Source organism: Macaca mulatta, chromosome 19, assembly GCF_049350105.2.
Source record: "Macaca mulatta isolate MMU2019108-1 chromosome 19, T2T-MMU8v2.0, whole genome shotgun sequence".
In the NCBI taxonomy this organism is placed as follows: domain Eukaryota; kingdom Metazoa; phylum Chordata; class Mammalia; order Primates; family Cercopithecidae; genus Macaca; species Macaca mulatta.
Genome location: NC_133424.1, coordinates 2,531,106 through 2,556,287, shown reverse-complemented (window position 1 = coordinate 2,556,287; position 25,182 = coordinate 2,531,106). Strand labels below are relative to the sequence as shown.

At 59.4% G+C, this 25,182-nt stretch overlaps 2 protein-coding genes across 4 annotated transcripts in view; one reads left to right on the top strand and one right to left on the bottom strand.

Moving 5' to 3' along the window:
• Positions 1-3,184: 3,184 nt before the first annotated feature.
• REXO1 (RNA exonuclease 1 homolog) overlaps positions 3,185-25,182 on the top strand; it is a 32,898-nt gene continuing 10,900 nt past the window's right edge. For all 3 annotated transcript variants that reach the window (XR_013409443.1, XM_077978932.1, XM_028838664.2), the window contains exons 1-2: positions 3,185-3,466; positions 22,429-24,173. Coding sequence is in view for 2 of the 3 variants with exons in the window: in XM_077978932.1 (XP_077835058.1) it covers positions 3,310-3,466; positions 22,429-24,173 (1,902 nt within the window). In the remaining variant the exon portion in view is untranslated. The remainder of the gene's footprint in view (positions 3,467-22,428; positions 24,174-25,182) is intronic.
• Positions 6,263-10,650, bottom strand: LOC144336966 (uncharacterized). Its single transcript, XM_077979149.1, has 4 exons — positions 10,485-10,650; positions 9,933-10,349; positions 7,657-7,756; positions 6,263-7,345 (listed from the first exon to the last, which is right to left on the bottom strand). The coding sequence occupies exons 1-4, from the start codon at positions 10,535-10,537 to the stop codon at positions 7,184-7,186; spliced, it is 732 nt and encodes a 243-aa protein (XP_077835275.1). The 5' UTR covers positions 10,538-10,650; the 3' UTR covers positions 6,263-7,183.

Below are 25,182 nucleotides of genomic sequence, written 5' to 3'. Positions count from 1 at the left end.
CAGGCTGCCCTTGCCACGCCCCCTCAGTTGAGGGCAGTGCCATCCTGCAAGGTCAAAATCCTTTGAGTCCAGGGTGACTCCCCAAGGACTGTGTGTCTCACCACCCACATCTGGCCCATCTGAAAACTCCCTGGGCTCTACCTTCAAAATAGATCCAGAATCCGGCCACCTTTCCTTGCTGTAAGGGCCTCCACCCTGACGGTCTAGTCTCGCTACGACTCACCTGAACCAGTGCAATCACCCTCGCCCTGGTCACCTGGTTCCCTCACGGTTTGTCCTCCTCATCGCCACCAGAGGGCGTCTGTGAGCACCTGGGGCAAGTCTGGTTCCTCCTTTGCCGGCAACCCTCCATGGCTCCCACTCCCCTCACGGTCAAAGCCCAAGTCCTCCCTGAAGCCCATAGGGTTCTGCACGACCTGCCCCGTCCTCTCTGCCCTTCCCTCCTCTCTGCCCTTCCCTCCTCCCTCTCTCCCCCTCCTTACTCTGCTCCAGCCACACCGGCCTCCTCACCACTCCTCCAACACACCAGACACAGTCCTGCCGCATGGCCTTTGCAAGGGCTGTGCCCTCTGCCTGGAATGCCCTTCCTCCAGAAACCTGCTTAGCTCCCTCATCTTTTATTTATCTATTTTTTTAAATTTTTTTGAGATACAGTCTCGCTCTGTCACAGGCTGGAGTGCAGTGGTGCAATCTTGGCTCACTGCAACCTCCACCTCCCAGGTTCAAGGGATTCTCCAGCCTCAGCCTCCCAAGCAGTTGGAATTACAGGCGCGCGCCACCACGCCCAGCTAATTTTTGTATTTTTAGTAGAGACGGAGGTTTCACCATGTTGGCCAGGCTGGTCTCGAACTCCTGACCTCAAGTGATCTGCCTGCCTTGGCCTCCCAAAGTGCTGGGATTATAGGCGAGAGCCACCATGCCCGGTCCCTAATTTTCTTTAAAACCGCACAAATCCCGCCTTCCCCATAGAACCACCCAGACCAGCCCTGCCTGTCCCCAGCCCAGGCTCTTCTCCTGTTTCTGTTCCCAAAGCACTTTCCACCTCGTTTCAGGCTGTCTGACTGACTTATCCCTGTGTTCACTGTCTGCCTCCCTGCCTACACCACCACCTCCACCAGGGTGGGGTTCTCTGCTTATGAATGTTTCCAGCATTGTGTGGCACACAGTAGGTGCTCAGTAATTATTTGCTGAATGAATGACCAAGACCAGCTGGCACGGATGGAGCAATTGCATAAATGAGACTTCATTTCCTCCACATCATCAGGAGCCATGACAAGGAGTCTGCCCTTCCACTGCCGGTGATGGCACAGCTTTGAGATTAGATAAAGTCCTCTGCAGAGTCGCTCATGACCCACCCCAACTCACGTCGCCCCATCATTGCACCCTGTCATTTATTTGTAATTGTAAAATCACATGCACATAACATAAAATTTGCCATCTTAACCTTTGTATTATTATTATTAATTGAGACAGAGTCTCACTCTGTCGCCCAGGCTGGAGTGCAGTGGTGCAATATCGGTTCACTGCAACCTCCGCCTCCCAGGTTCAAGTGATTCTCCTGCCTCAGCCTCCCAAGTAGTTGGGACTACAGGTGCCCGCCACCATGCCCAGCTAATTTTGTATTTTTAGTAGAGGCAGGGTTTTGCCATCTTGGCCAGGCTGGTCTCAAACTCCTGACCTTGGGTGATCTTCCCTCCTCAGCCTCCCAAAGTGCTGGGATTACAGGCATGAGCCATCGCGCCCGGGTAATTTTCGTACTTTTAGTGGGACAGGGTTTTGCCATGTTGGCCAAGCTGGTTTTGAAATCCTGGGCTCAAGTGATCCACCCGCCTAAGCCTCCCAGAGTGTTGGGATTACAGACATGAGCCACTGTGCCCGGCCTAAGACTTTGCTTTCTATTCTTTTTGGGTGTATACCCAGGAATAGAGTTGCTCATAGGGTAACTCTGTTTAACTTCTTCCATCTCTACACAAAATACAAAAAATTAGCTAGGCATGATGGTGCACACCTGTGGTTCCAGCTACTCGGGAGGCTGAGGTGGGAGAATCACCTGAGCCTGGGAAGTCGAGGCTGCAGTGAGCTGTGATCGCACCACTGCACTCCATCCTGGGTGACAGAGCAAGACTCTGTCTCTTAAAAACAAACTTTTTGGGTTTTTTGTTTTACATAGCAGTCGCACTATTTTACAATCTCACCAAAATGCACCAGATTAAACTTCCCATTAAGATGTGGGCCTGCCGGGCGCGGTGGCTCAAGCCTGTAATCCCAGCACTTTGGGAGGCCGAGGCGGGCGGATCACAAGGTCAGGAGATCGAGACCACAGTGAAACCCCGTCTCTACTAAAAATACAAAAAATTAGCCGGGCGCGGTGGCGGGCGCCTGTAGTCCTAGCTACTCAGGAGGCTGAGGCAGGAGAATGGCGTGAACCCAGGAGGCGGAGCTTGCAGTGAGCCGAGATCGCGCCCCTGCACTCCAGCCTGGGCAACAGCGTGAGACTCCGTCTCAAAAAAAAAAAAAAAAAAAAAAAAAAAGATGTGGGCCTACCCCACCAGACTACAGAGTTACCCCATCCCAGCCTTGTTCCTCGTTTGTCTGTTAAAATGCACCATCTAGCCTGGTACACAGTAGGCGCTCAATATTTGTTGAACAAATAAGAGAATGTGGACCTGGTCATCAGACTGATGATAAGAGTCGAGGTTGGGGAAATTAAGGCGCTTCCTGAGAGCTAGCTGTATACCAGGGCGAGGGAAGTTGTGAACGGAATAATTCACCCGTGGGTTTCACCTGGTCCAGGTTTAAGGCCACCTCCCCGCAGAACTCTCCTCATCCAGCAGAGGGCGCTTTAAGGTGATATGCTAACGAATGGAAATATATGCAAATGAGTCATAGCGGGCCCCGTGGGGCTTTTTTTGGTCAGGCGCGCCGTGGACAGCCCTGGCGCCTCAGGGGCCTGGGACTCAAGATGGCGCCGGTACAGCCGCCAAAGGCCGGGCGGCGGCGCTGGCGAGGCTCCCGGAGACCGCAGGCAGGGCAGCCCCCGCCGTCCTTATTTCCTCCCGCGGCCGTCTGTCCCGGCCCAGGGGTCCGCCACCAGCCTCGGTCGCGCGGGAGTCGGCGTTTCTGAGCAGGCGCGCTGCGGGCAGCCCCTCCCGGGGTCCCTTGCGGCGGCGTCCCGAGGGCCTCCGGGGGCCTCGGAGCAAGATGGCGGCGGCGGGGTCCGTGAGGCGCGGGCGGCGGCGACCGCGGCGCCAGTGAGGGGGCCCGGGGGCCCGGGCGGCTCCGGGCCGGGGCCCCGCCGCGGGACGGACCATGCTACGCTCCACTGGCTTCTTCCGGGCCATTGACTGCCCCTATTGGTCTGGGGCGCCCGGGGGGCCCTGCCGGCGGCCCTACTGCCACTTCCGGCACCGCGGGGCCCGGGTCCCCGGCACGCCCGGTGACGGCGGAGAGGCGCCCCCCGCAGCAGGTAACTCCCGCCCGCCTGCTCGCCTTGGGCTCGGCTCCCCTGCCCGGGTCTGGAGCCCACCTCCGGTCCCGCCCGGGGTCCCCCTTCTCGGCCCAGTCCCCTCCCCACACGTTCGCGGGCGACGGTTTGCCCAGTCGGGACCGGGACCACCCACCCGGGGACCCGGTGCAAAGCACTAGATCTCTGTAAGCCTTCGTCTTCACGAGTATGAAGTGTCAACTAGGAGGACGCGTCCTACCAGGGCTGTCTAGAGGGCGGAGTGCGAGCGCATGTTGAGTACCGGGCACCGGGCCTGGCACGAGGGGGCTCGGGAGACGGGCGCGGCCGGCACTAGGCAGGCCCTGGACTCCTCCTGCCGCTGATTCGCGCCCGCCGCTTCCCGGACCCCATGTGCTTGTGGCTGCCCTTGTTTATTTCCAAGACGTTTCCTCCGGCCGCGCCTCTGGCAGCCTCAGTCTCCAGTCGTTGAGTCAGGATGGTCCGAGGATCGTCTCCTGAGTGTGTCGAGCCCTGTGTCCAAGCATGACTGGGCAGGGAGGAAGTCAAAGCTTACTTAAGTGGGCTCCGAGGAATTCCATGCTTTTGGTCGGGCCGAGGACGTTGGTGGACTCCACCTCACAGCGTCATGGTGGTTTTCATCGTCATGGCAGCGTTTCTTGGAGGAGATGTGGGATTTGGATTGGAGAAAAAGGACATCGCAAGGAAAGGCGTGGAGGGAGGGTTATCGAGTGTGATGTCATTCAGATTCCCCTGTGACCTCTGTCCCTTGATAGTGGCTCTCTGCTTCCCCCAGCCCCTGACTTCTTTAATCCTAGATTTCCTCACTGGGCGTGAGTTTCCAGCGTTGTTTTCACTTTTACCTCAATGAAACAGTCTCAGCTCAGAACCTTTTCCTTCAAAATAGGAATATCTTCGTTGGGAGTTAAGAATAGGTTTATTATCCTGTTTGGCCAGAAAAGGTAGCATTTTTTTCTGATTTCCCTGATAAGTGTGCTTAGGACACCTGCACCTGTGGGCGGTTGTTTGCAGGTGGACAGATGCAAGCAATCACTTGTCAGCTCCCCAACGCCCAGCATCTTTGCTGTGCCTGAGGCGGGGGATTCAGAGCCGCCCGCGTACGATGCGGGCTGTGCTCTTAGGGACCTGCCGACAGATGTGCCTACAGATCCCTTAGCATGGGTCGTGATGTCCTGGGAGCACGCAGCCAGCTTTGGCGGGGGCTGGGAGTTGGTGAAGAAGGCAGTGCGTGGGAGAGGCTTCTCGGAGGCTGTGACACCCGACTCACGATGCTCGTTTTCACCCTATTTTTAGAGACAGGGTCTCACTCTGTAGTCCAGGCTGGAGTGCAGTGGTGCGGTCACAGCTCTTTGAGGCCTTGACCTCCTGGGCTCAAGGGGTCCTCCTGCCTGAACCTCCTGAGTAGCTGGGATTATGGGCAGCGCATGCCACCACACCTGGCAAACTTGTATTTTTTTGTGGGGATAGGGTCTCGCTATGTTGTCCAGGTTTGTCTCAAACTCCTGGCATCAAGCAGTCCTCCTGCTTCGGCCTCCCAAAGTGCTGGGGTTACAGGTGTGAACCACCGCACCCGGCGCGAGTCAGGCTTTTGATATCTGTGCATCCCAAATGGCCCATTTGTTTCCCAAAGGCTTATTTTATTTGAGTTTTTTGAGATGGAGTTTTGCTGTTTTTGCCCAGGCTGGAGTGCAATGGCACGATCTTGGCTCACCACAACCTCCGCCTCCCAGGTTCAAGCAATTCTCCTGCCTCAGCCTCCCGAGTAGCTGGGATTACAGGGATGTGCCACCAACCCGGCTAATTTTGTATTTTTAGTAGAGACGGGGTTTCTCCATTTTGGTCAGGCTGGTCTTGAACTCCCGACCTCAGGTGATCCACCTGCCTCGGCCTCCCAAAGTGCTGGGATTACAGGCGTGAGCCACCGCGCCCGGCCCCGAAGGCTTATTTTTGAGGGTCCCTTGGGTGATGTAGTCTTCCTGTCTGCCTCACGTTCCTATGGGAAAAATGTGGCTGCCTGCCTCTTACCGTGGTGTGTCTGCATTTCCCTTCTGCTGGTAAGAATGAACTCCTTTTCCCATCTCTGGTGGGGTGGTCGGGCTTTTTGTTACTGTCTGGTAGAAGGCTGCCTCCCCCGCAGAGAGGCAGGATCCATCTTCCTTGCCGTGAGGCTCCTCTGACCCTCTGTTTCCTCCTCCGTAACATGCTCATCAGACTGACCTCTGAGAACACCAGGGGAGAATGCATGTCCTATGTCCACCCTCCACATTTACACACGCCCAGTTTTCTATGGGGTTTGAAGAGGCTGGCGTGATCTAGCCTTTGCCATGTCCTCTCAAGGGGATTTCAGGGTGGACAGGGCAGCAGCCTCCAGAGAGGAGATAGACAGGAACGCTGGCCTCCCAGGATTGAGAGTGGACAGAGGTTCAGGTGAAAAGCCCTCAGCTAGCCCTGGAACACCTGTGGCGCCATGCTCTGTGCTGGGCACGTGCTGCATGGTGACCCTGTGAGCTATTTGCTGCTGGTGGGGAAAAGGGGGCTTATCAAGGAACGTGTTTTGCCCATACCACCACCTGACCAGGGCAGGTCTGGAGCCTCCAGGGCCTCTGGGAGGAGAGAGCATCTGATGAGGGCACCAGGGCAGGCAGGGTTGGGGAGGCTTGGTGGAGCTGCGACGGGAACAGGAAGATGGCCGGTGCTCCTGGGCCCTGGGTCACAGGCTCAGTGGGTCATTGGCGATGTTGAGCAACATACCTGAAGGACTCGGGTTTCCTCCTGGGCTCTTATCCCTGGACGTGCTCAACCATTTTATTTAATTAATTAATTTCTGAGACAGGGTCTCACTTCATTGCCCAGGCTGGAGTGCAGCGGTACGATCACAGCTCACTGCAACCTCGACTCAAGGGATCCACCTGGCTCAGCCTCCTGAGTAGCTGAGACCACAGGCATGTGACATCACACCTCACTAATGTGTAAAATTTTTGCCGAGACGGGGTCTCACTTTATTGCCCATGCTGGTCTTGAGCTCCTGGACTCAAGCAATCCTCTCTCCTCAGCCTCCCAAAGTGCTGCGATGACAGGCGTAAAGCACCGTGCTGGGCTGTGCAGCCATTTGAGAGCCGGCTGGACCTGCCCAGGGTGGCTTGGAGGGATGGTTCAGCAGCCCTTATGGCGGGCACCGTGTAGCCCTGGGATGCAGGGACGTGCAGCCCCGGCCTAGAGGGGCACGTTCTATCCCGGCCTTGAGAGTTGTAAATGAGCGTTACTCTCCCCACAGTGGCCGCTGTTTGCTGCCTGGGCCTTGGCTGCAGCCTGGTGGCAGGGGAGGGCCTTGGTTGTCTCTGTGGAGTGGGCAGGGCTAGATCCCACCTTCCTCCAATCTGACCTCAGAGCCCAGGCCCCTGCCCACTGCCCCGCTCTCCCTGTGGCATCTCACGGTGTCTGTGCCCTACTGAGAGGCAGGACGACGTTTTCCAGGAGAGGGAACCCTTACGGGGAGGATTGCAGGAAAGCCGAGGGCTCTCCAGAGGTACGGTGGGCCTCAGCCCAGGGCTTCATGGCTCTGGCAGGAACGCCCTCCCAGATGATGCTTCACCCAGGAAGACAGAGGCTGAGGGCACTGCGTTGAGGGAATGCTGGTGCTGCGCCACAGGCCGACTCAGGCCCCAGCAGAACAGTCCTGGGCCTGGGGAAGGGGCCGTCCTATACTGCCAAGTGGGTGGCAGATGTGTGTGCGGGGCACACAGCTCCTGTCCTCAGGGATCCCGCAGTCGGGTTCAGGATCTGGCGGCCCAGTGCCAGTGGTTCTGGGTGGGGCCATTGACGGCGTCCCAGCTGGGGCTCCAGGCGACTCCAGAACTGCATCTGTAGAGGGCGGGGTCCTGAGGTAGAGGCGCTCAGGGAGCAGCTCCAGGTACATGGGGAGCCCTGAAGCCCACCCGCCATGCACCCAGTATCTCGTGAGCCTTCCAGCAGACTCGGGTTGGGCAGGGATCCTCCTCCTGGCTCTTCAGATGCGGCCCCCCACATGGGCTCTGGGGTGCCTACCTCTGGACTTGGCCGTTGCCACATCAGTACTGGGCGGACTCTGCCTGTGACTCCCAAACAGCAGTGGGAGTGGCTCATCCCAGTTTACAGATGAGGAAACTGAGGCCCAGCATCAGGAGGCCACTCACCTGTGTGCGTGTGGCTGGTGACTGGGGGTGCTGGGCTGGATGTGGGTGGACCGGGGCCCTGCCTGCCTCCTCAGCCGTTTCTGCTGCCAGACTCTGTGGGCTGGGAACAGAAGGAGGGAACTTGAAACCTTCCAAGGATGGGCCTGAGGCAGGCCTGGCTCTCTGGTGACGGTGACAGCCTCCCCTCCCCCAGTAGGCAGCTGAGCCCCAGGAGCCTACTGATCTGGCAGGGCTTGCCGGCTCTCCTGGGAAACTCTGAGGCCCCTGAGTCAGGTGAGAAGGGAGCAGCAGGCCAAGAACGGCGCCTCGCTTTCGAGGGTGGCTTGTTTTCATCTCTGGCCTCGCAGGAGGGTCAGGAACTCCCACTGGCCGCGTCCTGCGCTGCCTCCTGGTGGCTGGGTGACAACCGGGTTTCCGTGGGGTAGTGAAGGTGCCATCCGACCACCTGTGCTGCCTTGAGAGACCTGACAGTGTGTGCTCTCCTCGGTACGACTTTTCATCCGCAGTGAGCTGCGTCCAGGAAGGAACGGACTCTGGGGGAGAACCCCCACAGCCAGCAGTATTGTCTTTTGGTTTCCCAGGCCTGGCTGGGGCGTATGAGGACCTGGGGGTGATTTTACCAGCAGGTGGCAGATGGGCAGTTGGACCAGCGGGGCCACCTGCCTGGCCTGGAGTGGCAGCTATGGAGCTTGCTGGAGGGACAGTTGCCGCTAGGGACATTGGGGGCCAGATTGTCGTCTGATGGGCCATTCTTCGCATTGTAGGACGTTGAGCAGCGTCCCTGGGCTTCCCCGACCCCAGTGGTGACAACCACCAGTGGTGCTGAGGCCATTTCTTTTTCAGCGCTCGCCGGGGAGCCTGCGAGTCCAGCTGCGGCTCTGGGCCCTGGCGAGCTGGGACCCTCTTGGCTGGGGGTTGTAGCTTTGCCCTGGCCTCGAGGAGGAGACCCCAGCCCATGCTCCCACCACAGGGTGGGTGGCTCTGCTGCCCTGTGGCTCTTGATGTTCCTGTGTGGAGGGGATTAGAGGAAAGGGGCCTGGGGTTTCTGGAGCAGCCGCCGCCTTGCAGGTGCTGGCAGGACTGCGCTGGCCGCTCTCCTCCAGGTGGATGGCGATGGGAAAAGCTCCGGGTTCCCAGGGCCTGTCTGTGTTCCCAGGGCCTGGGGGCCTGTCTGTGTTGCCGTGGGTGTCTGGGCACTTTACTTTGGAAGGTCTGTTTTCTGCCCTGGGGAAATGTTTGTTTTAGAAACCTCAGAAAATACGGAAGAGCCCTAGGAGAAGCCTCATGGGTGAGGTTGGATTCTGTTTTTTTTTTTTTTTTTCCGGGGGCTTTTCCCAAGGTTCTGAGGTCCTCACCTGACTTCCCAAGCGCCTGGGCAGCTTTGAAAACCTGGCTTCTGGGCCCAGAGCCTGTCTCCAGGCGTGGGCCATGTCAGTCGGGACTGGTTTTGGTATTTATGTTTTGGGATTCTTTGCTTAGGTCTTCAGTAGAGCAGTGACGGATCCCGACAGGCAATTCTGCACCCCGGGAATGTTGGGAGATGTCTGCAGATGTTTGGGTTGCCAGTTTGGGGGTGCAGGCACAGAGAGGGCGGAGGCAGGGACGCTGCTCAGCACCCTTCAGAGCCAGGGACAGCCCCGCAGACAGGGATCTAGCCTGGGGTCAGTAGTGCCGAGGACGAGGACGAGGATGCTGGTCTGCTGGCCCAGCCTGTTTTTGTGTTTCCTTTCTGTTTGGTTTGGTTTGGTTTTGTTTGCAACAGAATCTGGCTCTGTCGTCCAGGCTCTTAAGAGTGCAGTGGCTCCATCTTAGCTCCCTGTAACCTCCGCCTCCTGGATTCAAGTGATTCTCCTGCCTCAGCCTCCCAAGTAGCTGGGATTATAGGCGACTGCTACCAAGCTTGGCTCATTTTTGTATTTTTAGTAGAAATGGGGTTTCACCATGTTGGCCAGGCTGGTCTCGGACTCCTGACCTCAGGTGATCCACCTGCCTCAGCCTCCCAAAGTGCTGGGATTACAGGCATGAGCCGCTGCGCTGGGCCTGTTTTTTTGTTTTCGAGAGGGATGGCTGAGCTGGTGGTCTGCCTATAGGGAGAGGCAGAGGCCCTGAGAAGCACCGTCCCTGCCCCCAGAGCCTGAGACAGGAGAGGCAGAGCAGCTCGCTGGGGCTGGGGTCAGCAGGGACAAGTGTGCCAGCTGGGAGGGGTTCCGGGGACTCCTGTGGTGCCTGAGCCGCCCCCCGTGCCCCCCCCCCCCCAGAGCCCTCTGCAGCTTTACCATTTCCTCCAGGGACTGCAGACTTGAGGCGCTGGTGCTAGTGGCCGGCCTCTGCCCCTCTGGAGACCACAGCCCGGAATGAAGGCATCTTGCTTGGCTTTCTGTGGGGCAGAGCTCGCTAGGAAGGCTCCAGCCTCCACCTGCTGGGCGTTACCCCCTTGAGCCTGTTGCTTCCTGAACCTCCGTGAGCTCCTTGTGCACAATGGGGTCGTGGCATCTGAGTGTGACAGGAAACGTGCAGGCTGTGTCGTAGCAGGCCTCAGTTTGACGAGGAAACGCTGTCCTCCTCCACCCTCAGAATCCCTTCTGCAGAGCAGCCCCTGGAGGGGAGCAGGCAGGTTTGGGGGGAGCGCTGGGTGCGAGGGCCGTGGCTTGCTCCTCACGCCGTCCACGCAGTGGGTACGCTGTTGGTGTGATCTGTGGCAGAACAAAAAGCAAAAACCTGAAAAGGAAATAAACAGGATAGAAGGAGACACCTGGGTCCCAGGGAGCCAGGAGCCTCTCAGGGCAATCCTGGGGGTCCCTGAGCTTCATGGGGACCTCTCACGTCACCTTTCCTCCTCTGCTAATAGCCGAGTCCTCGGGGACCCTTGGAGGAGCCCCATGTGCACTGGCTGTTTCGGGGCTGTCCCTTCCTTAGGCTCTGAGAAGTTTTTGGGAACGGCTGCAAGGACAGAGCGCCTCCTGTCCCATGACAGGCTGCATGCCTGGAGGCCGGGGTTCCGGGACCTGCCTTGCTTCCGGCCTCAGGAAAGGAGTGGTTGTGGGAGGACTCGGGAGGAGCTGTGGGCTGAGCCTGGACACACACTCCACAGAACTTCAGTGTTCTCTGTAAAGCCAGGAGCTGGTCCTGTTGCCCTCCAAGGTCCTTTCTGGGTCCATCTGGACTCAATGTCTGTGGGTCTAGGCTGAGGAGACTCGGGAAACAGAAGCGGAGGGGGTGACGTGGGGTGGGCCCGGGTCCAGGAGAGAGGGCAGCTGTCACTGGGAGTTGCAGGGAGTGGAGTGGGTGACGTGGGGTGGGCCCGGGTGTCACTCGGAGTTGTAGGGGAGTGGGGCAAGTGTTTCCAAGCACACAATTACTGGGCTGGGCTTTGGAGGATGAGTAGGAGTTTGCCTGTGGCTGGAAGTGGGATTAGGGCTGTGGGCTCTGGGGATGGAGACAGCCTGCTGAAAGCCTGGAATGTTCTCATGCTCTGCGCTTGGGGCTGCTTGGGAGCTCGTGGCCGACGGGGGCTCACTGTTGACGTGCTGTCTCATGTGTCTCCAGCCTGGGAGTGCTGCCGTCGTTGGGCAGTGTGCGACTCCTGGCTTTCTGCAGTCTCTTCCTGTTCCCACAGAGACTCACGTCTGGAGAGTCGATGTGCCGCGGGCATGGAGGGGCCTGCGCCTCTGGGTCAGTGTTTCCTTCCCCTTCCCACTTTCCTTCCTTCCTCATATCTCTGCAGACACGTGCCCTGGGCCAACTCCATCAAGCCTGGGGTGCCCAGAAGAGCCTGGCGGGGGCAGGACCAGGAAGGTGGCGGAGAGTGTGTGCCTGGGGGTGTGGGTCCGGCGTGCACTCCAAGCGTATCCCCGCCCTGTGGCTTCCCAGCCTGTCCGTTTGTCCTGGCGATAGGTCCATCTGCACCCTGTTAACGGTCACAGGTCACAGTCCGTTTTTCTGAGACCCCTCCCTCCTCCTCTCATGGTGGCTCAGAGGCCCTCAGAGACCAAAAGGGAGCCAGCACTGCCTCAGGAGCAGGCCCCAGGGAGGCAGGGTCTGAAAGCCATGGAAGTGGGCCTGGGCAGGCCCGAGGTGGCCACAGCCCTGTGTGCCCTGGCCGAGGAGGCGGAGTGAGGTGAGGGCTCCACCATGCCTCCCACCTCTGTGTCCCAGGCACCATGCCCGGCACTGCTGCTTCTGCAGGGAGGACCTTGGAGGGCTGCCTGGAGGAAATGGACTTTGGGGGAGTGGACGAGACAGGGAAGGAGGGCCCTACCCTTTGCGCTCTGCAGGCTGTGTGCCCTCTCTGAGGTCCTGGGCAGGTATTAAGAGAATATGTGCTGGAGGAATGAATGATGGGGCCGGGGTTGGCCCACCTTGTCAGCCAGCGCCCCCGCCGCCGCCCCCCAGCACCTGCACACAGGTCACCAAGTGACAAAAACAGCTCGTGCTTGCAGTCACCCTGGTGTGCGGGGTTCTCCTTAGGCGCCACGGCACCCATCCTCGGAACATGTGAACCTCTGGCTGAGGGGCAGTGCCCCGCAGGGGTGCCCACTTCAGTTTCTCTGTGAGCTTCTGGAAGAGGCTGCAGGGCTCGTGGATGCTTTTAGTCCCCTGTGCCCGATGGGGAGCACAGGAACCCTGGAAACACCCACTGGGAAATGTGCTTTGGGGACAAAAAAGACCTTGGGATGAGGAGGAGCTGAGAGCTGGACTGGTTTTTTTTTTTTTTTGAGACAGAGTCTCGCTCTGTCGCCCTGGCTGAAGTGCAGTGGTATGATCTCGGCTCACTGCAACCTCCACCGCCCGGGTTCAAGTGATACTCCTGCCTCAGCCTCCCGAATACCTGGGATTACAGGAGCACGCCGCCACGCCCGACTGATTTTTTGTATTTTGGTCGAGACAGAGTTTCACTGTGTTGCCCAGGCTGGTGTCAAACTCCTGAGCTCGGGCAATCCACCTGCCTCGGCCTCCCAAAGTGCTGGGGTTGCAGGTGTGAGCCACCGTGCCTGGCTGAGAGCTGGACTCTTAACTTGCTCTGTGTGGACCATGGAAGTGGCTCACAGCCAAGGTGGGCTCTTGGCAGGGGTGGAGAGGCACAGGGGAGAAGGCCCCGCTGGCCCCGCCCCATCATGTGGTGACAGGCCCCTCCCTTCCAGTTCTTGTCCTTTGCCATTTGTACCCTTCTGTTTCAGTTTATTTTTATTTTTACTTTTTTTTGAAAAGGAGTCTCGCCCTGTCACCCAGGCTGGAGTGCAATGTCACGATCTTGGCTCACTGCAACCTCCACCTCCCGGGTTCAAACGATTCTCCTGCCTCAGCCTCCCGAATAGCTAAGATTACAGGCATGCGCCACCACGCCCGGCTAATTTTGTATTTTGTTTTAGTAGAGACAGGGTTTCTGCATGTTGCTCAGGCTGGTCTTGAACTCCCAACCTCAGGTGATCCTCCCGCCTTAACCTCCCAAAGTGCTGGGATTACAGGCGTGAGCCACTGTCCCCGGCTGGTTTTTTGTTGTTGTTGTTTTGTTTTGTTGAGATGGAGTTTCGCTCTTGTTGCCCAGGCTGGAGTGCAGTGGCACCATCTCAGCTCACTGAAGACTCTGCCTTCTGGGTTCAAGCGATTCTCCTGCCTCAGCCTCCCAAGTAGCTGGGATTACAGGCACCCCTACACCCGACTAATTTTTTGTAGTTTTAGTAGGGATGGGGTTTCCCCATGTTGGCCAAGCTCGTCTCAAACTCCTCACCTCAAATGATCCACCTGCCTCGGCCTCGGGCTCCACCTCCCAAAGTGCTGGGATTACAGGCGTGAGCTACTGCGCCCAGCCTGTTTCTTTTTTTTTTTTTTTTTTTTTTTTGAGACGGAGTCTCGCTGTGTCTCCCAGGCTGGAGTTCAGTGGCGCGATCTCGGCTCACTGCAAGCTCTACCTCTCGGGTTCACGCCATTCTCCCGCCTCTGAGTAGCTGGGACTACAGGCGCCCGCCACCTCGCCCGGCTAGTTTTTTTTTTTGTATTTTTAGTAGAGACGGGGTTTCACCATGTTAGCCAGGATGGTCTCCATCTCCTGACCTCGTGATCCGCCTGCCTCGGCCTCCCAAAGTGCTGGGATTACAGGCGTGAGCCACCGCGCCCAGCCCAGCCTGTTTCTACATTGTTTTGAAAGGCAGCTGACCTCTGTCCTGGTTACCGACCCTGTCCCCTGACCTTGAGCTGTACGCCTTGGGACAGCAGCGCATCCAGTCATGGCACGAGGGGACGGCCACCCCATGAGGTGAATAAATGCCCAGGATGCCTCAGAGAGCGGAGCTGGTGGTCCCTGGTCAGGCCAGGACCTTTTTCTTTTTCTCCCCTGTACCCTGCTGTGTGACTCCACCTGCTGGGCAGCCCCGGCACTGCACTGTCGAGGTGGGGGGTGCCATGCCTTGGAGCAGAGGGGAGGCTCAGATCTCAGCCCTGCGGGTGGAGGAGGACCCTGTGGGCCATGGGGTGGACCCCAGGCGCTGCCGCTGCAGGCACAGCCCAGCCTCTACCGCAAGCTCTGCTGTCTGGGCGGAGTCTGGTGTGGGGGTGGGGCAGAGCTGGGCCACCTTGGGTTTCAGGGAGGGTCTTGGAAGCCGCTGGGTGGTGGAGGTCCAGGCCCCCAGCATTGGCTGGACCCCTCCTCTAAGCCGTCTCCAGGTGACCCTGTTCCTGCCCCTTGTGGTCCAGGAGCTGTGGGCCGCCTCTGGGTGCGGAGTGCTGGTCCCTTTGCCTCTGAGCAGCGGGTTCCTATCTGTCCAGTGGGCTGTGCTTAGAGGGCCCCGGGCACCTGCATGTCCAGGAATGGGGCTGGAGGACGTCCCGCCGTGAGGGTGGGAGGGGAGGCCCCAGGAGCAGAGACCCCCAGAATGGACGTATGGCCGTTTGTGGGGACCTTATGGTTACTCTGCCGTACACAGGAGGTGGGCTTCAGGGGTACTGTCCTCTAGACCCCTCTTCCCAGAGAGGTCTGTCATGGGGAGGGCGCTCTCGTGGATACAACCAACCCCTGCCTTGCGCTTCACGAGGGTCAGCCCCGTGCGTCCTCTGCCGCTGTGGCTGTTTTGGGAATGCTCTCTCCTGTTTCCATCTTCAAAGCCTCAGGCCGCCCAGATGGCTCCCCTGGGGGCTAGGTTGGGAGGAGTCTTGCTTATCTGTCGTGCCAGTGTCCGGCTAAGCCCCAGGCCGGAGGGACTGTCTGTTTCCTCCTGGGATTCCTGCCTGGCCTGTTCGGGGCCAGTGTGCGGGGCCCACTGCCTGGGCTGGAGGGGCCAGTCCTGCTGATGCCTGATTGCAGTGAGAGGCCTCCAGGGCCCACCAAGCGGTCTCCTGGAACAGGGACTGGGCCTTCTGGGTGCTTTTTTTTTTTTTTTTGAGACGGAGTCTCGCTCTGTTGCCCAGGCTGGACTGCAGTGGTGCGATCTCGGCTCATTGCAACCTCCACCTCCCAGGTTCAAGCAATTCTCCTGCCTCAGCTTCCCAAGTATCTGAGATTACAGGCGCCTGCCACCAGGCCTGGCTAATTTTTTTGTTTGATATGTTTTAGTAGAGACAGGGTTTCACCGCGTTGGCCAGGCTGGTTTCAAACTCCTGACCTCAGTGATCTGCCCGCCTCTGCCTCCCAAAGTGCTAGGATTACAGGTGTGAGCCACCGCACCTGGCCGAGTCGTCCTTTAGATGTGACCCCCGGGTGGACTCCCAGGGCACCCAGCGGCAAGTAGATGCCACCCTAGGACCTTTCCAGTCCTGACAGGTACCCAGACCCAGCTCCCTCGGGCAGAGTGGGACGGGGTGGCCCAGGGAGGCAGTGGTGCGTACCAGCTTCAGGTCACCTTTCAGGGGCTCAGCACCCCGTGCCCCCTATTCTGAGCTGCAGGCAGCCATGGCCAACCCCCAGGCAGCTTCCTGTGTGAAACTCCCAGACCTGGCTGGAGTGCCCAGGCCAGGACTCTGCCTTCCAGCACCAGCGGGTCACAGGCTGCAGGGCGGGGGAGCCCAGTAACCAGAGGGAGGAGGGAGGGGAGGCCTTGGTGCAGATCCTGACCTCGGTCTTCTTGGACCCGCTTTCTTTTTGGTGCAGCCTTTGTGGAGGCGGTAGCAGCCTCCACCCCGGAGTGGAAATGCTGAACGCCCTCTGGAGAGTGTGCCGCTCCGGCCTCCAGGTGCCCCTGCCCTTTCCCACCTGTTGGCTGAAGGCTGGGGTAGGTTTCATAGCCCTTGTAAGACAAGCCGTGCTTTGGGAGGCCCAGGCGAGAGGATTGCTTGAGCTTAGAAGTTTGAGACCAGCCTGGGCAGTTACAGTGAGACCCCCGTCTCTACCAAAAAAAGAAAAGAATTCGCTGGGTGTGGTGGAGCGCGCAGGTGGTCCCAGCTACTTGCGAGGCTGAGACGGGAGGATCGCTTGAGCCGGGGAGACACAGCTTCAGTGAGCTATGATGGCTCCACTGCACTCCAGCGTGGGCAATGCCTGTCTCCACAGAACAACAAAACAAGTACTCACACAGGCTTCTAGTTAGAAAGACAAGGCCACCTTCCCCAGATTGGACCCTTATCACCTGTGCCCTGGTGCTGCCCTCTGCTTGGGGGCCTGGCTCCACTCCTGGGAGGCAGGTGCTATTCCTTCCAAGACCTTCCAGAAGCACCTTTTGGGTGGGGAAATGGTCTCTCCTTTCAGAGTTCACAATGTCCGGAGGTCTGAATTTCCTTCCTTTGGGAAGGGCCTGAGGGTGTCTGCCGGCTGGTGTGTGTATTGCCAATGACTCTTGGCTCCCCTGGCCTGGGTTGATCTCGCAGGCTGTGTCTTAGAGCCCTGGGGTCCAGGGAAAGGAGGTGGAAGCCCCTGAGTAGAGTCCCTTATCCTTAGCCCCTCAGATGCCTCAGTCTCCTCCACCCCCGCCTGCCCTCCTGGGGCCCAGTCTCTCTGCTGCCCACCCTTGCCTGGGGAGGAGAGCCTTCCCGTTAGGCGGGCTCTTCCTCCTCTCTGCATCCCCGTTATGACCTGGCCTTGCCCCTCCTCAGTAGTTGTGCTCTGTCACCTCCCCCGCCATGAATCTCTGCAGCTCACTCCACAGTGGCCTTGGCCTGGACTCTCCACGTCACTGGGCAGCCAGGACTTCCGGGGCTGGGGGAGGGCTGGCACTAGTTGCCCTGTTCACCAGGCGGATGGCAGGGGTGGCGTGCTCTACAGCCAGCTGGGTCAGGGAGGAGCCGGAGCCTCCCTCAGTGAAGTGGGCTGGGAGGGCAGGGTGCCCTTGAGCGTGCTGCTGGCCTCCACTGCCCTCCCCCTCGGTGTGGGCTGACACCCAGCCCCAGCTGGCCGTTGCCCTGCCGGGAGCATCCTCCTGGCCTGGGAGCTGGCCCTTCCCGTGCAGAGGAACCGGCAGCCACTGTTGCTGATCCCAGTCGGGTGCCCTTGCTGACTCCCAGGGTCCTTGGCTGTGAGATGGTGCCAGAGTGGGCCCCTTTGCGCCTGCTGGGCACATGGGGTGACGTTTCCTGGAAATGCCTCGGCTGTGGCCTGGCACAGGCAAAGAAGAGCCTGGCTGCCCCATCTGTGGCTTCTGTGTGATGTTCCCGTGCCTGCCCGCACCTCGTGGCTCTGCGCACAGTTGCGCAGAGTTCTGGGTGGTCCAAAACGGACACACGGATCGGTCCTCCTGTCTAAATGCTCCTTAATTTTATTTGTTTTAGAAACAGGATCTTGCTCTGTTGCCCAGGCTGGAAGGCGGTGGTGTGATCACAGCTCACTGAAGCTTTGACCTCCTAGGCTCAAGATCCTCCCACCTTAGCCTCCCAAGTAGCTGGGACCACAGGCACGCAGTCACCACGCTCAGCTAATTTTTTGAATTTTTTGTAGAGACAGGGTCTCGCCGTGTTGCCTAGGCTGGTCTTGAATTCAAGCAATCTGCTCATCTTGGCCTTCCAAAATGCTGGGATTACAGGCGTGAGCCACCAAGCCTGGCCCTAAATGTAATTTTTTTTTTTTTTTTTTAAACAGAGTCTTGCTCTGTCGCCAGGCTAGAGTGCAGTGGTGTGGTCTCTGCCTCCTGGGTTCAAGCGATTCTCCTGCCTCAGCCTCCTGAGTAGCTGGGATTACAGGTGCGTGCCCCCATGCCTGGCTAATTTTGTATTTTTAGTAGAGACAGGGTTTCACCATGTTGGCCAGGATGGTCTTGAACTCCTGACCTGGTGATCCACCCGCCTCGGTCTCCCAAAGTGCTGGGATTACAGGCGTGAGCCACTGCGCCTGGCCCCTAAATGTAATCTTTAAAATGGGCACAATGTTGATATGATTTCAAGGGAAAGGTGGCAGCTGCCTGCGGTGAGCCCTCCCACCTCCTCCATAGCCTGAGTCCCGGCCTCCCACTGTCCCTGCAGGGCTCCTGGGAAGAGGACGGGCCTTCCGCCTTCGCAGGTACAGCCAGTGGGCAGTGTGTTCTCCACTGCACTCTCATCACCAAATGAGGCTGCGTTCGTTCCCCATGGGCCTTCAAGCAGCACGGTGTCTCTCAGCGCTGGGCTCGGAGTCCAAATCAGAGGGCTCAAGTCAAGCTGTGGGCAGGGCTGGGCCTCCTGGAGGCTGCAGGGGAGAGTCAGTGCCCGCCTTTCCCAGCATCTGGAGGCGCCGGCATCCCTCGACTCAGGGCCCCTTCCTCCCCTTCACGGCCACAGTACAACCTCTTCTGGTCTCTCTGACTTTCACCTTCCTGCCTCCCCCTTTAAAGGACCCTGCGAGGACATTGGGTCCCCGGATAACACAAGATGTTCACCCACCTCAGGGTCCTTCGTTCGTAGCACCTTCAGTCTCTGGCTGAGTGAGGTGGGCCAGGCCACAGGTCCCAGGGATTAGGAGGGGGACTTGCCTGGAGAGGCTTTTGTTCTCCTGGTGGGTGTGTCTCGGGGGAGCAGCTTGGGAAACCAGCCATTTTTTTTTTTCTTTTTCTTTTCTTTTTTTTTTTGAGATGGAGTTTCGCTCTTATTGCTCAGGATGGAGTACAGTGGCTCAATCTCGCCTCCCGGGTTCAAGCGATTCTCCTGCCTCAGCCTCCCGAGTAGCTAGGATTATAGGCGTGGGTCACCGTGTCCGGCTAATTTTGTGGTTTTAGCAGAGACGGGATTTCTCCATGTTGGCCAGGCTGGTCTTGAACTCCCGACCTCAGGTGACCCACCCGCCTCGGCTGGATGCAGGTGGATGCGGGATCCATCCCGCAGTGCTGGGATTACAGGTGTGAGCCACCGCGGGGCGGAAGCCAGCCATTTCTTTCCTATGCCTGCTGGGGTCCGAGGCGGGGTGGGGGGGCCCTAGGGGAAGCCTCCAGTTCTGTTGCTGTTCTCTGCACCGTCCACAGTGGGAGATCCTGTGCCTGCCTCCCCTTGCCTGTGTCCAGCCATTTCTCTGCACAGAGGTCTTAGCACCCTGTAGGGGTCGACCTCCAGGTAGGCCGAAGGGCACGCAGGTTTTGTGAGTGGAAGAAACACATCTGAGGCCTGACCTTCAGACAAGCTGCACTTTCAGTCAGAATCAAGTCAGAGCCAAGCGGCATCTTGGCGCGGGCAGGTTCCCGTGGGGCCGTTGCCTTTTGCTACATGGTGTCATGGCTTGCTCCTTATCAGTCTGTCGGGGACGGGTGTCAGCATTCACATCCCTCTTGGCAGTCGGCATTGGGTGCAGCATAAATTAAGGCCAAATTGCATTTCCTGCACCCGGTGGGACTGCAGGCTTAGTGTGGGCCTGGCTGCGACTTTGCTGGAATCTTTGATCTCGCTGGGTTTGTGGAGTTGCTTTTCAAAGGCGAGAGTGTGCAACATTCCTTGCCCCTCTTCTTCCCTGTAGCAGTGTGACTTGGAGGTCCCCGCTGGGCGCACGCCTGCCCCTTAACCCCAGGTGACCTGCGTTCAGGCTTCTAGGTCATCTTCTGTGTTATTTATTGTTGTGTTTTTGCCGTGAAGGCTGCGCCAGATGCATCTGTACCTCTGCCCTGTGTGGTCTGTCTATGGCACGGGTTCTGAGGATTCTGAGTCTCAAGGTGGTGGTGTTGAAGCTGCATGGGATGGTTGCAAAACTGCTCTGCGAGATCTCGGCCTGTCCGTGGCCCCCTCAGCGACAGGCAAGGGAGATTTCACCCCATTGAGAGCCGCTTTTGCCATCTAAGGGGATGTACCATCTACAGGTTCCAGGAATTAGGACGCAGGCGTCTTTGGCACCGTTTCCTGCCAACTCCAGAGGATCAGACCTATTGACCTTTAGAGACCTTTAGAGATGTTACGGAATTATATTCAGTGGAACTTTATTATTTTTTTTTTAAGAGTTGGGGTCTTGCTCTGTTGCCCAGGCCAGAGTGCAGAAGCACAGTCCTGGCTCACTGCAGCCTCAAGCCTCTGGGCTCAAGTGATTCTCCCACTTCAGCCTCCCACGTAGCCAGGACCACAGATGTGCATCACCACGCTCAGCTTATTTTTAAGTATTTTTTGAAGAGATGGGATCTGTGTCATCCAGGCTGGTCTTAAGCTCCTGAGCTCAAGTGTCCTCCCGCCTCGGCCTCCCAAAGCGCTGCGGTGATCGGCGGGGGCTGCTGCGCCTGGCCATGCTCAGTAGAACTTCTAATGTTTCTGAAGTAAATATTTGAACTTGGTTTTTATTCCTTTGCTGGAATATTGGGCTCCATTGCTCTTGTTTTCTTTAGACTCCTTCAGCCTGGCCCCATGTGAGGCTCCTCTGGTTCTGACTTCTGTGCTGACGTAGGTGGCATTGAGGTTGGGAGGGTCTGCTAGAATGTGCCCTGGAGCCACGTAAATAACATGCAAGTCACATGTTCCCAGCTGCCCCCCAGGAAGACAGTTCAGCCATGTGCTTTAATGCGTGCACAGCAGCTCGTGCCTATAGTCACAGCTATCTTGGAGGCTGAGGTTGGAGGATTGCTTGAGTCTAGGAGTTCAAAGCCAGCCTGGCCGGCATGGTGAGATCCCACCTCTACAAATTTTTTTCTTTTTGAGACAGAGTTTTGCTCTTGTTGCCCAGGCTGGAGTGCAATGGCATGATCTCGGCTCACTGCAACCTCCGCCTCCCGAGTTCAAGCGATTCTTCTGCCTCAGCTTCCTGAGTAGCTGGGATTACAGGCGTGAGCCACCACACCCGGCTAATTTTGTATTTTTAGTAGAGACAGGGTTTCTGCATGTTGCTCAGGCTGGTCTCGAACTCCTGACCTCAGGTGATCCACCTGCCTTGGCCTCCCAAAATGTTGGGTGAGATTACAGCCATGAGCCACCACTCCCAGCTACAAAAAATTTTAAAATTAAAAAATTTATTTGGCCGGGCGCGGTGGCTCGAGCCTGTAATCCCAGCACTTTGGGAGGCCGAGACGGGCGACACGAGGTCAGGAGATCGAGACCCTCCTGGCTAACATGGTGAAACCCCATCTCTACTAAAAAATACAAAAGACTAGCCGGGCGAGGTGGCGGGCACCTGTAGTCCCAGCTACTCGGGAGGCTGAGGCAGGAGAATGGCATAAACTTGGGAAGTGGAGCTTGCAGTGAGCTGAGATCCGGCCACTGCACTCCAGCCTGGGCGACAGAGCGAGACTCCGTATCAAAAAAAAAAGAAAGAAAAAAAAAAGAAAATTTATTTAAAGTAGGCCAGGTGCAGTGGATCACTTGAGGTCAGGAGATCGAGACCATCCTGGCCAACATGGTGAAACCCCATTTCTACTAAAAATATAAAAATTAGCTGGGTGTGGTGGCACACGCCTATAATCCCAGCTACTTGGGAGTCTGGTGGCGGGCGCCTGTAATCCCAGCTACTCGGGAGGCTGGTGGCAGGCGCCTGTGGTCCCAGCTACTCGAGAGGCCGGTGACGGGCGCCTGTAATCCCAGCTGCTCGGGAGGCTGAGGCGGGAGAGTTGCTTAAACCCGGGAGATAGAGGTTGGAGGGAGCTGAGATCACACCACTACGCTCCAGCTTGGGCGGCAGAGAGACTGTCTCAAAAAAAAAAAAAAATCTTACTGTGGATTTTGCAGGGTGGCCCATCAACTGGGCATGTCCCCATCCCCCTGGCCCTGCTCAGCCATGGCCACTTCTGTGACCTCCGTTTCTGCAGGACAGGCACAGCCCAGTTAATGTTCCTAGAGGCAAGAAAGCCTGTGGGACAGAGCCCTGAGCTTACCCCCGCCGGGCATATGGCATGTGACTGCCACACCACCGCCACACCGCAGGCACACTGCCATACCACAGCCACATCACTGCCACACCACAGGCACACCACCGCCACCATACCACAGGCATACTACAGCCACGCTGCAGGCACACCATTGCCACACCGCAGGCACACTGCTGGCTGGGTGGGGCCATGTTGGCCGAGGAAGGGCTCTCCTGTGTCCACCGTCAGGCTGTGGTTGTCAGCCCATTCCAGTCCTGCCTCAGCCCAGCATCCTGAATGCTGGGAGCTCCACACCTGCCTGCCCCACCCTGCCATGGTCATTGTGTACATTCCATGAGCCGTGTGAGGGAGCCTCCAGGACCCATGGAGCTGCGTGTCACACAGCCCAGGTCCATCCAGCGCCCGTTGGTCAGGGGCAGGGCGGGGCCCTGCGCACGGCCTGAGATGGCGCCATGGTCTGCACCCAGCTGGGCACCCCAGAGCCTTGGCGGGCGCCAGTGCACGATGGGTTTCAGAGGCGGGTCTCCTCCCTTCCCTGCAGTTTGAGGCCGGGGCCACCCCCACGCTGCAGGCTCCTCTCTGGCAGGCTGGTCACAGCTATGCTCTCTCTTCCCTTCAGGACTGGGTTATGACCCCTACAACCCCGAGCTGCCCAAGCCCCCCTCACAGAGGGAGAATGGCACCCTGGGCCTGGGGGAGGAGCCGCGCCCGGACGTGCTGGAGTTGGAGCTGGTCAACCAGGCCATTGAGGCCGTGCGCAGTGAGGTGGAGCTGGAGCAGCGGCGCTACCGGGAGCTGCTAGAGACGGCCCGTGAGCACCGCGCCGCCGAGGCCCCCGCCCTGGCGCCCCGCGGCCCCAACGCCAGCCCCACCGTGGGCCTGGACGAAGATGCCTTCCCACTGGCCTTCGACTACAGCCCCAGCAGCCACGGCCTGTTAAGTCCCGATACCGGCTACCAGCCCACCCCGCTGGCCACGCCTGCCGAGTCGGGCAGCAAGTACCTGCTGGCGTCCCTGGACAGGGGTCAGGGCAGAGGCGGAGGGGGCGGTGGTGCCCTGGAATACGTCCCCAAGGCTGTGAGCCAGCCCCGGCGGCACAGCCGCCCTGTTCCCAGTGGCAAGTATGTGGTGGACAACTCCAGGCCACCCACAGACCTGGAGTATGACCCTCTCTCCAACTACTCGGCCCGGCACCTCAGCAGGGCCAGCTCCCGGGACGAGCGGGCTGCCAAGCGACCCCGGGGCCCCCGCAGCAGCGAGCCCCACACCCCTGCTCCCAAAAAACCCTGTGACCCCTTCAGTAGCTGCGATGCGAGGTTCTCAGACTCGGAAGATGAGGCCACCACGGCCCCAGGTAATGAGCCCACCATGGCCAGCACCCCCAAAGCCAGGGCTGACCCTGAGAGCAAGGCCACTGGGCAGCCACCTTCCAAAGAGGGCCTGGAGGCCGAAGGGGGCGGCCTGCGGGAGACCAAGGAGACGGCCGTGCAGTGCGACGTGGGAGACTTCCAGCCACCCCTAGCCAAGCCCTGCTCCCCAGCCCAGGTCCAGGCCTCACAGGATGGGGGCTGCCCCAAGGAGGGAAAACCCAAGAAGAAAAAAAGCGGGACCCCACCTGCCCCCAGCTGCAAAGATGGGACCCAGAGGAAGGACAAGACCAAGGACAAGGGCCGAGGGCAGCCTGCAGAGAAGCCCCGTGCGGACAAGAAGGGCCCGCAGGCCAGCAGCCCCCGGCGCAAGGCAGAGCGACCGGAAGGGACCAAGAAGAAGCCATCTTCGGCCACTCCTGTGGCCAGCTCAGGGAAAGGACGGCCTGACCGGCCAGCGCGGCGGCCGAGCCCCACAAGCGGGGACTCCCAGCAGGCAGCCAGCAGAGGCCCACCCCGCCCCCTCCAGCTCCCCGATAGGAAAAGCACCAAGGTCCCATCGGGGAAGCTGGTGGAGCGGAAAGCTCGCTCGCTAGATGAGGGCGCCTCCCAGGACGCCCCCAAACTGAAGAAGCGGGCCCTGAGCCACGCCGACCTCTTTGGAGACGAGAGTGAGGACGAGGCGGCAGGGCCGGGGGTGCCAAGCGTGTGGCCCCCTGCCCTCCCCAGCCTCAGCTCAGACTCAGACTCTGACTCGGACTCCAGCTTGGGCTTCCCCGAGGCGCGGGGGCCGCCCAAGCGGCTCAAGGCCTCCCCGCCCCCCTCCCCCGCACCGTCCTCCTCCTCTTCGTCCTCCTCCAGCGCGGGGGCGGATGTGGACTACTCAGCCCTGGAGAAGGAGGTGGACTTTGACTCGGACCCCATGGAGGAGTGCCTGCGGATCTTCAACGAGTCCACCAGCGTCAAGGCGGAGGACAGAGGCCGGCTGGCCCGGCAGGTGAGGGTGCGGGTGCCCGGGCTGGGCTTAGGCAGAGGACAGACGCCAGCTGGCCCGGCAGGTGAGGGCGCGGGTGCCCGGGCTGGGCTCAGGCACGGAGGACAGAGGCCGGCTGGCCCCGGCAGGTGAGGGCGCGGGTGCCCGGGCTGGGCTCAGAGGCGGAGGACAGAGGCCGGCTGGCCCGGCAAGTGAGGGCGCGGGTGCCCGGGCTAGGCTCAGAGGCGGAGGACAGAGGCCGGCTGGCCCGGCAGGTGAGGGCGCGGGTGCCCGGGCTGGGCTCAGAGGCGGAGGACAGAGGCCGGCTGGCCCCGGCGGGTGAGGGCGCGGGTGCCCGGGCTGGGCTCAGGGGTGGAGGACAGAGGCCGGCTGGACTGGCAGGTGAGGGCATGGGTGCCCGGGCTGGGCTCAGAGGTGGAGGACAGAGGCCGGCTGGACGGGCAGGTGAGGGCGCGGGTGTTCGGGCTGGGCTCAGAGGCGGAGGACAGAGGCCGGCTGGCCCCGGCGGGTGAGGGTGCGGGTGCCCGGGCTGGGCTCAGAGGTGGAGGACAGAGGCCGGCTGGACGGGCAGGTGAGGGCGCGGGTGTTCGGGCTGGGCTCAGGCGAGGCAGAGCCCAGGGCCTGGTGAGGGATGTTCTGTCCGGAGTGGTTTCCAGCTGGCTCAGAGGCGTGGGGTGGAGGCAGCTCCTCCGTGCTGGCCCCTGAGCCTGTTGAAAGCTCAGGAGTTGGTGGGCGGCCCTGTTGCCCCTCACCCACCCAGAGAGGTTGCTGGTCCCTGGCCACCAGCCAGGCTCCTGTGGCCATGTGCACACAATCTGTTCCCACTGACTGGCAGGGGGATATTGGCCCACCCGCTCACCTGAGGGGAACCCACCTCTGGCACACCCTTCTAGCCCCTCTCCCTTCCCCTCTTCTCCCCTTTCCTCCCTTCCCCCTCTCTTCTCCCCTCCCTTCCCGTCCCCATCTCTGTCTCTTCTCTTCTAACTCCTCTGTCTTCTCTCCTTGTCCCCGC

Bases quoted from the DNA above. Each gene is read 5' to 3' on its own strand.
- LOC144336966 (XM_077979149.1), bottom strand. From the start codon at position 10,537: ATGGGGCTCCTCCAAGGGTCCCCGAGGACTCGGCTATTAGCAGAGGAG. The intron at 7,757-9,932 runs GTAAAGCTGCAG...TTCTGTTCCCAG, and splicing joins TGCAGTCCCTGGAGGAAATG to CCCACAGAGTCTGGCAGCAG. The intron at 7,346-7,656 runs GTGAGTGGCCTC...CGCCCTCTACAG, and splicing joins CACCAGCCACACGCACACAG to ATGCAGTTCTGGAGTCGCCT.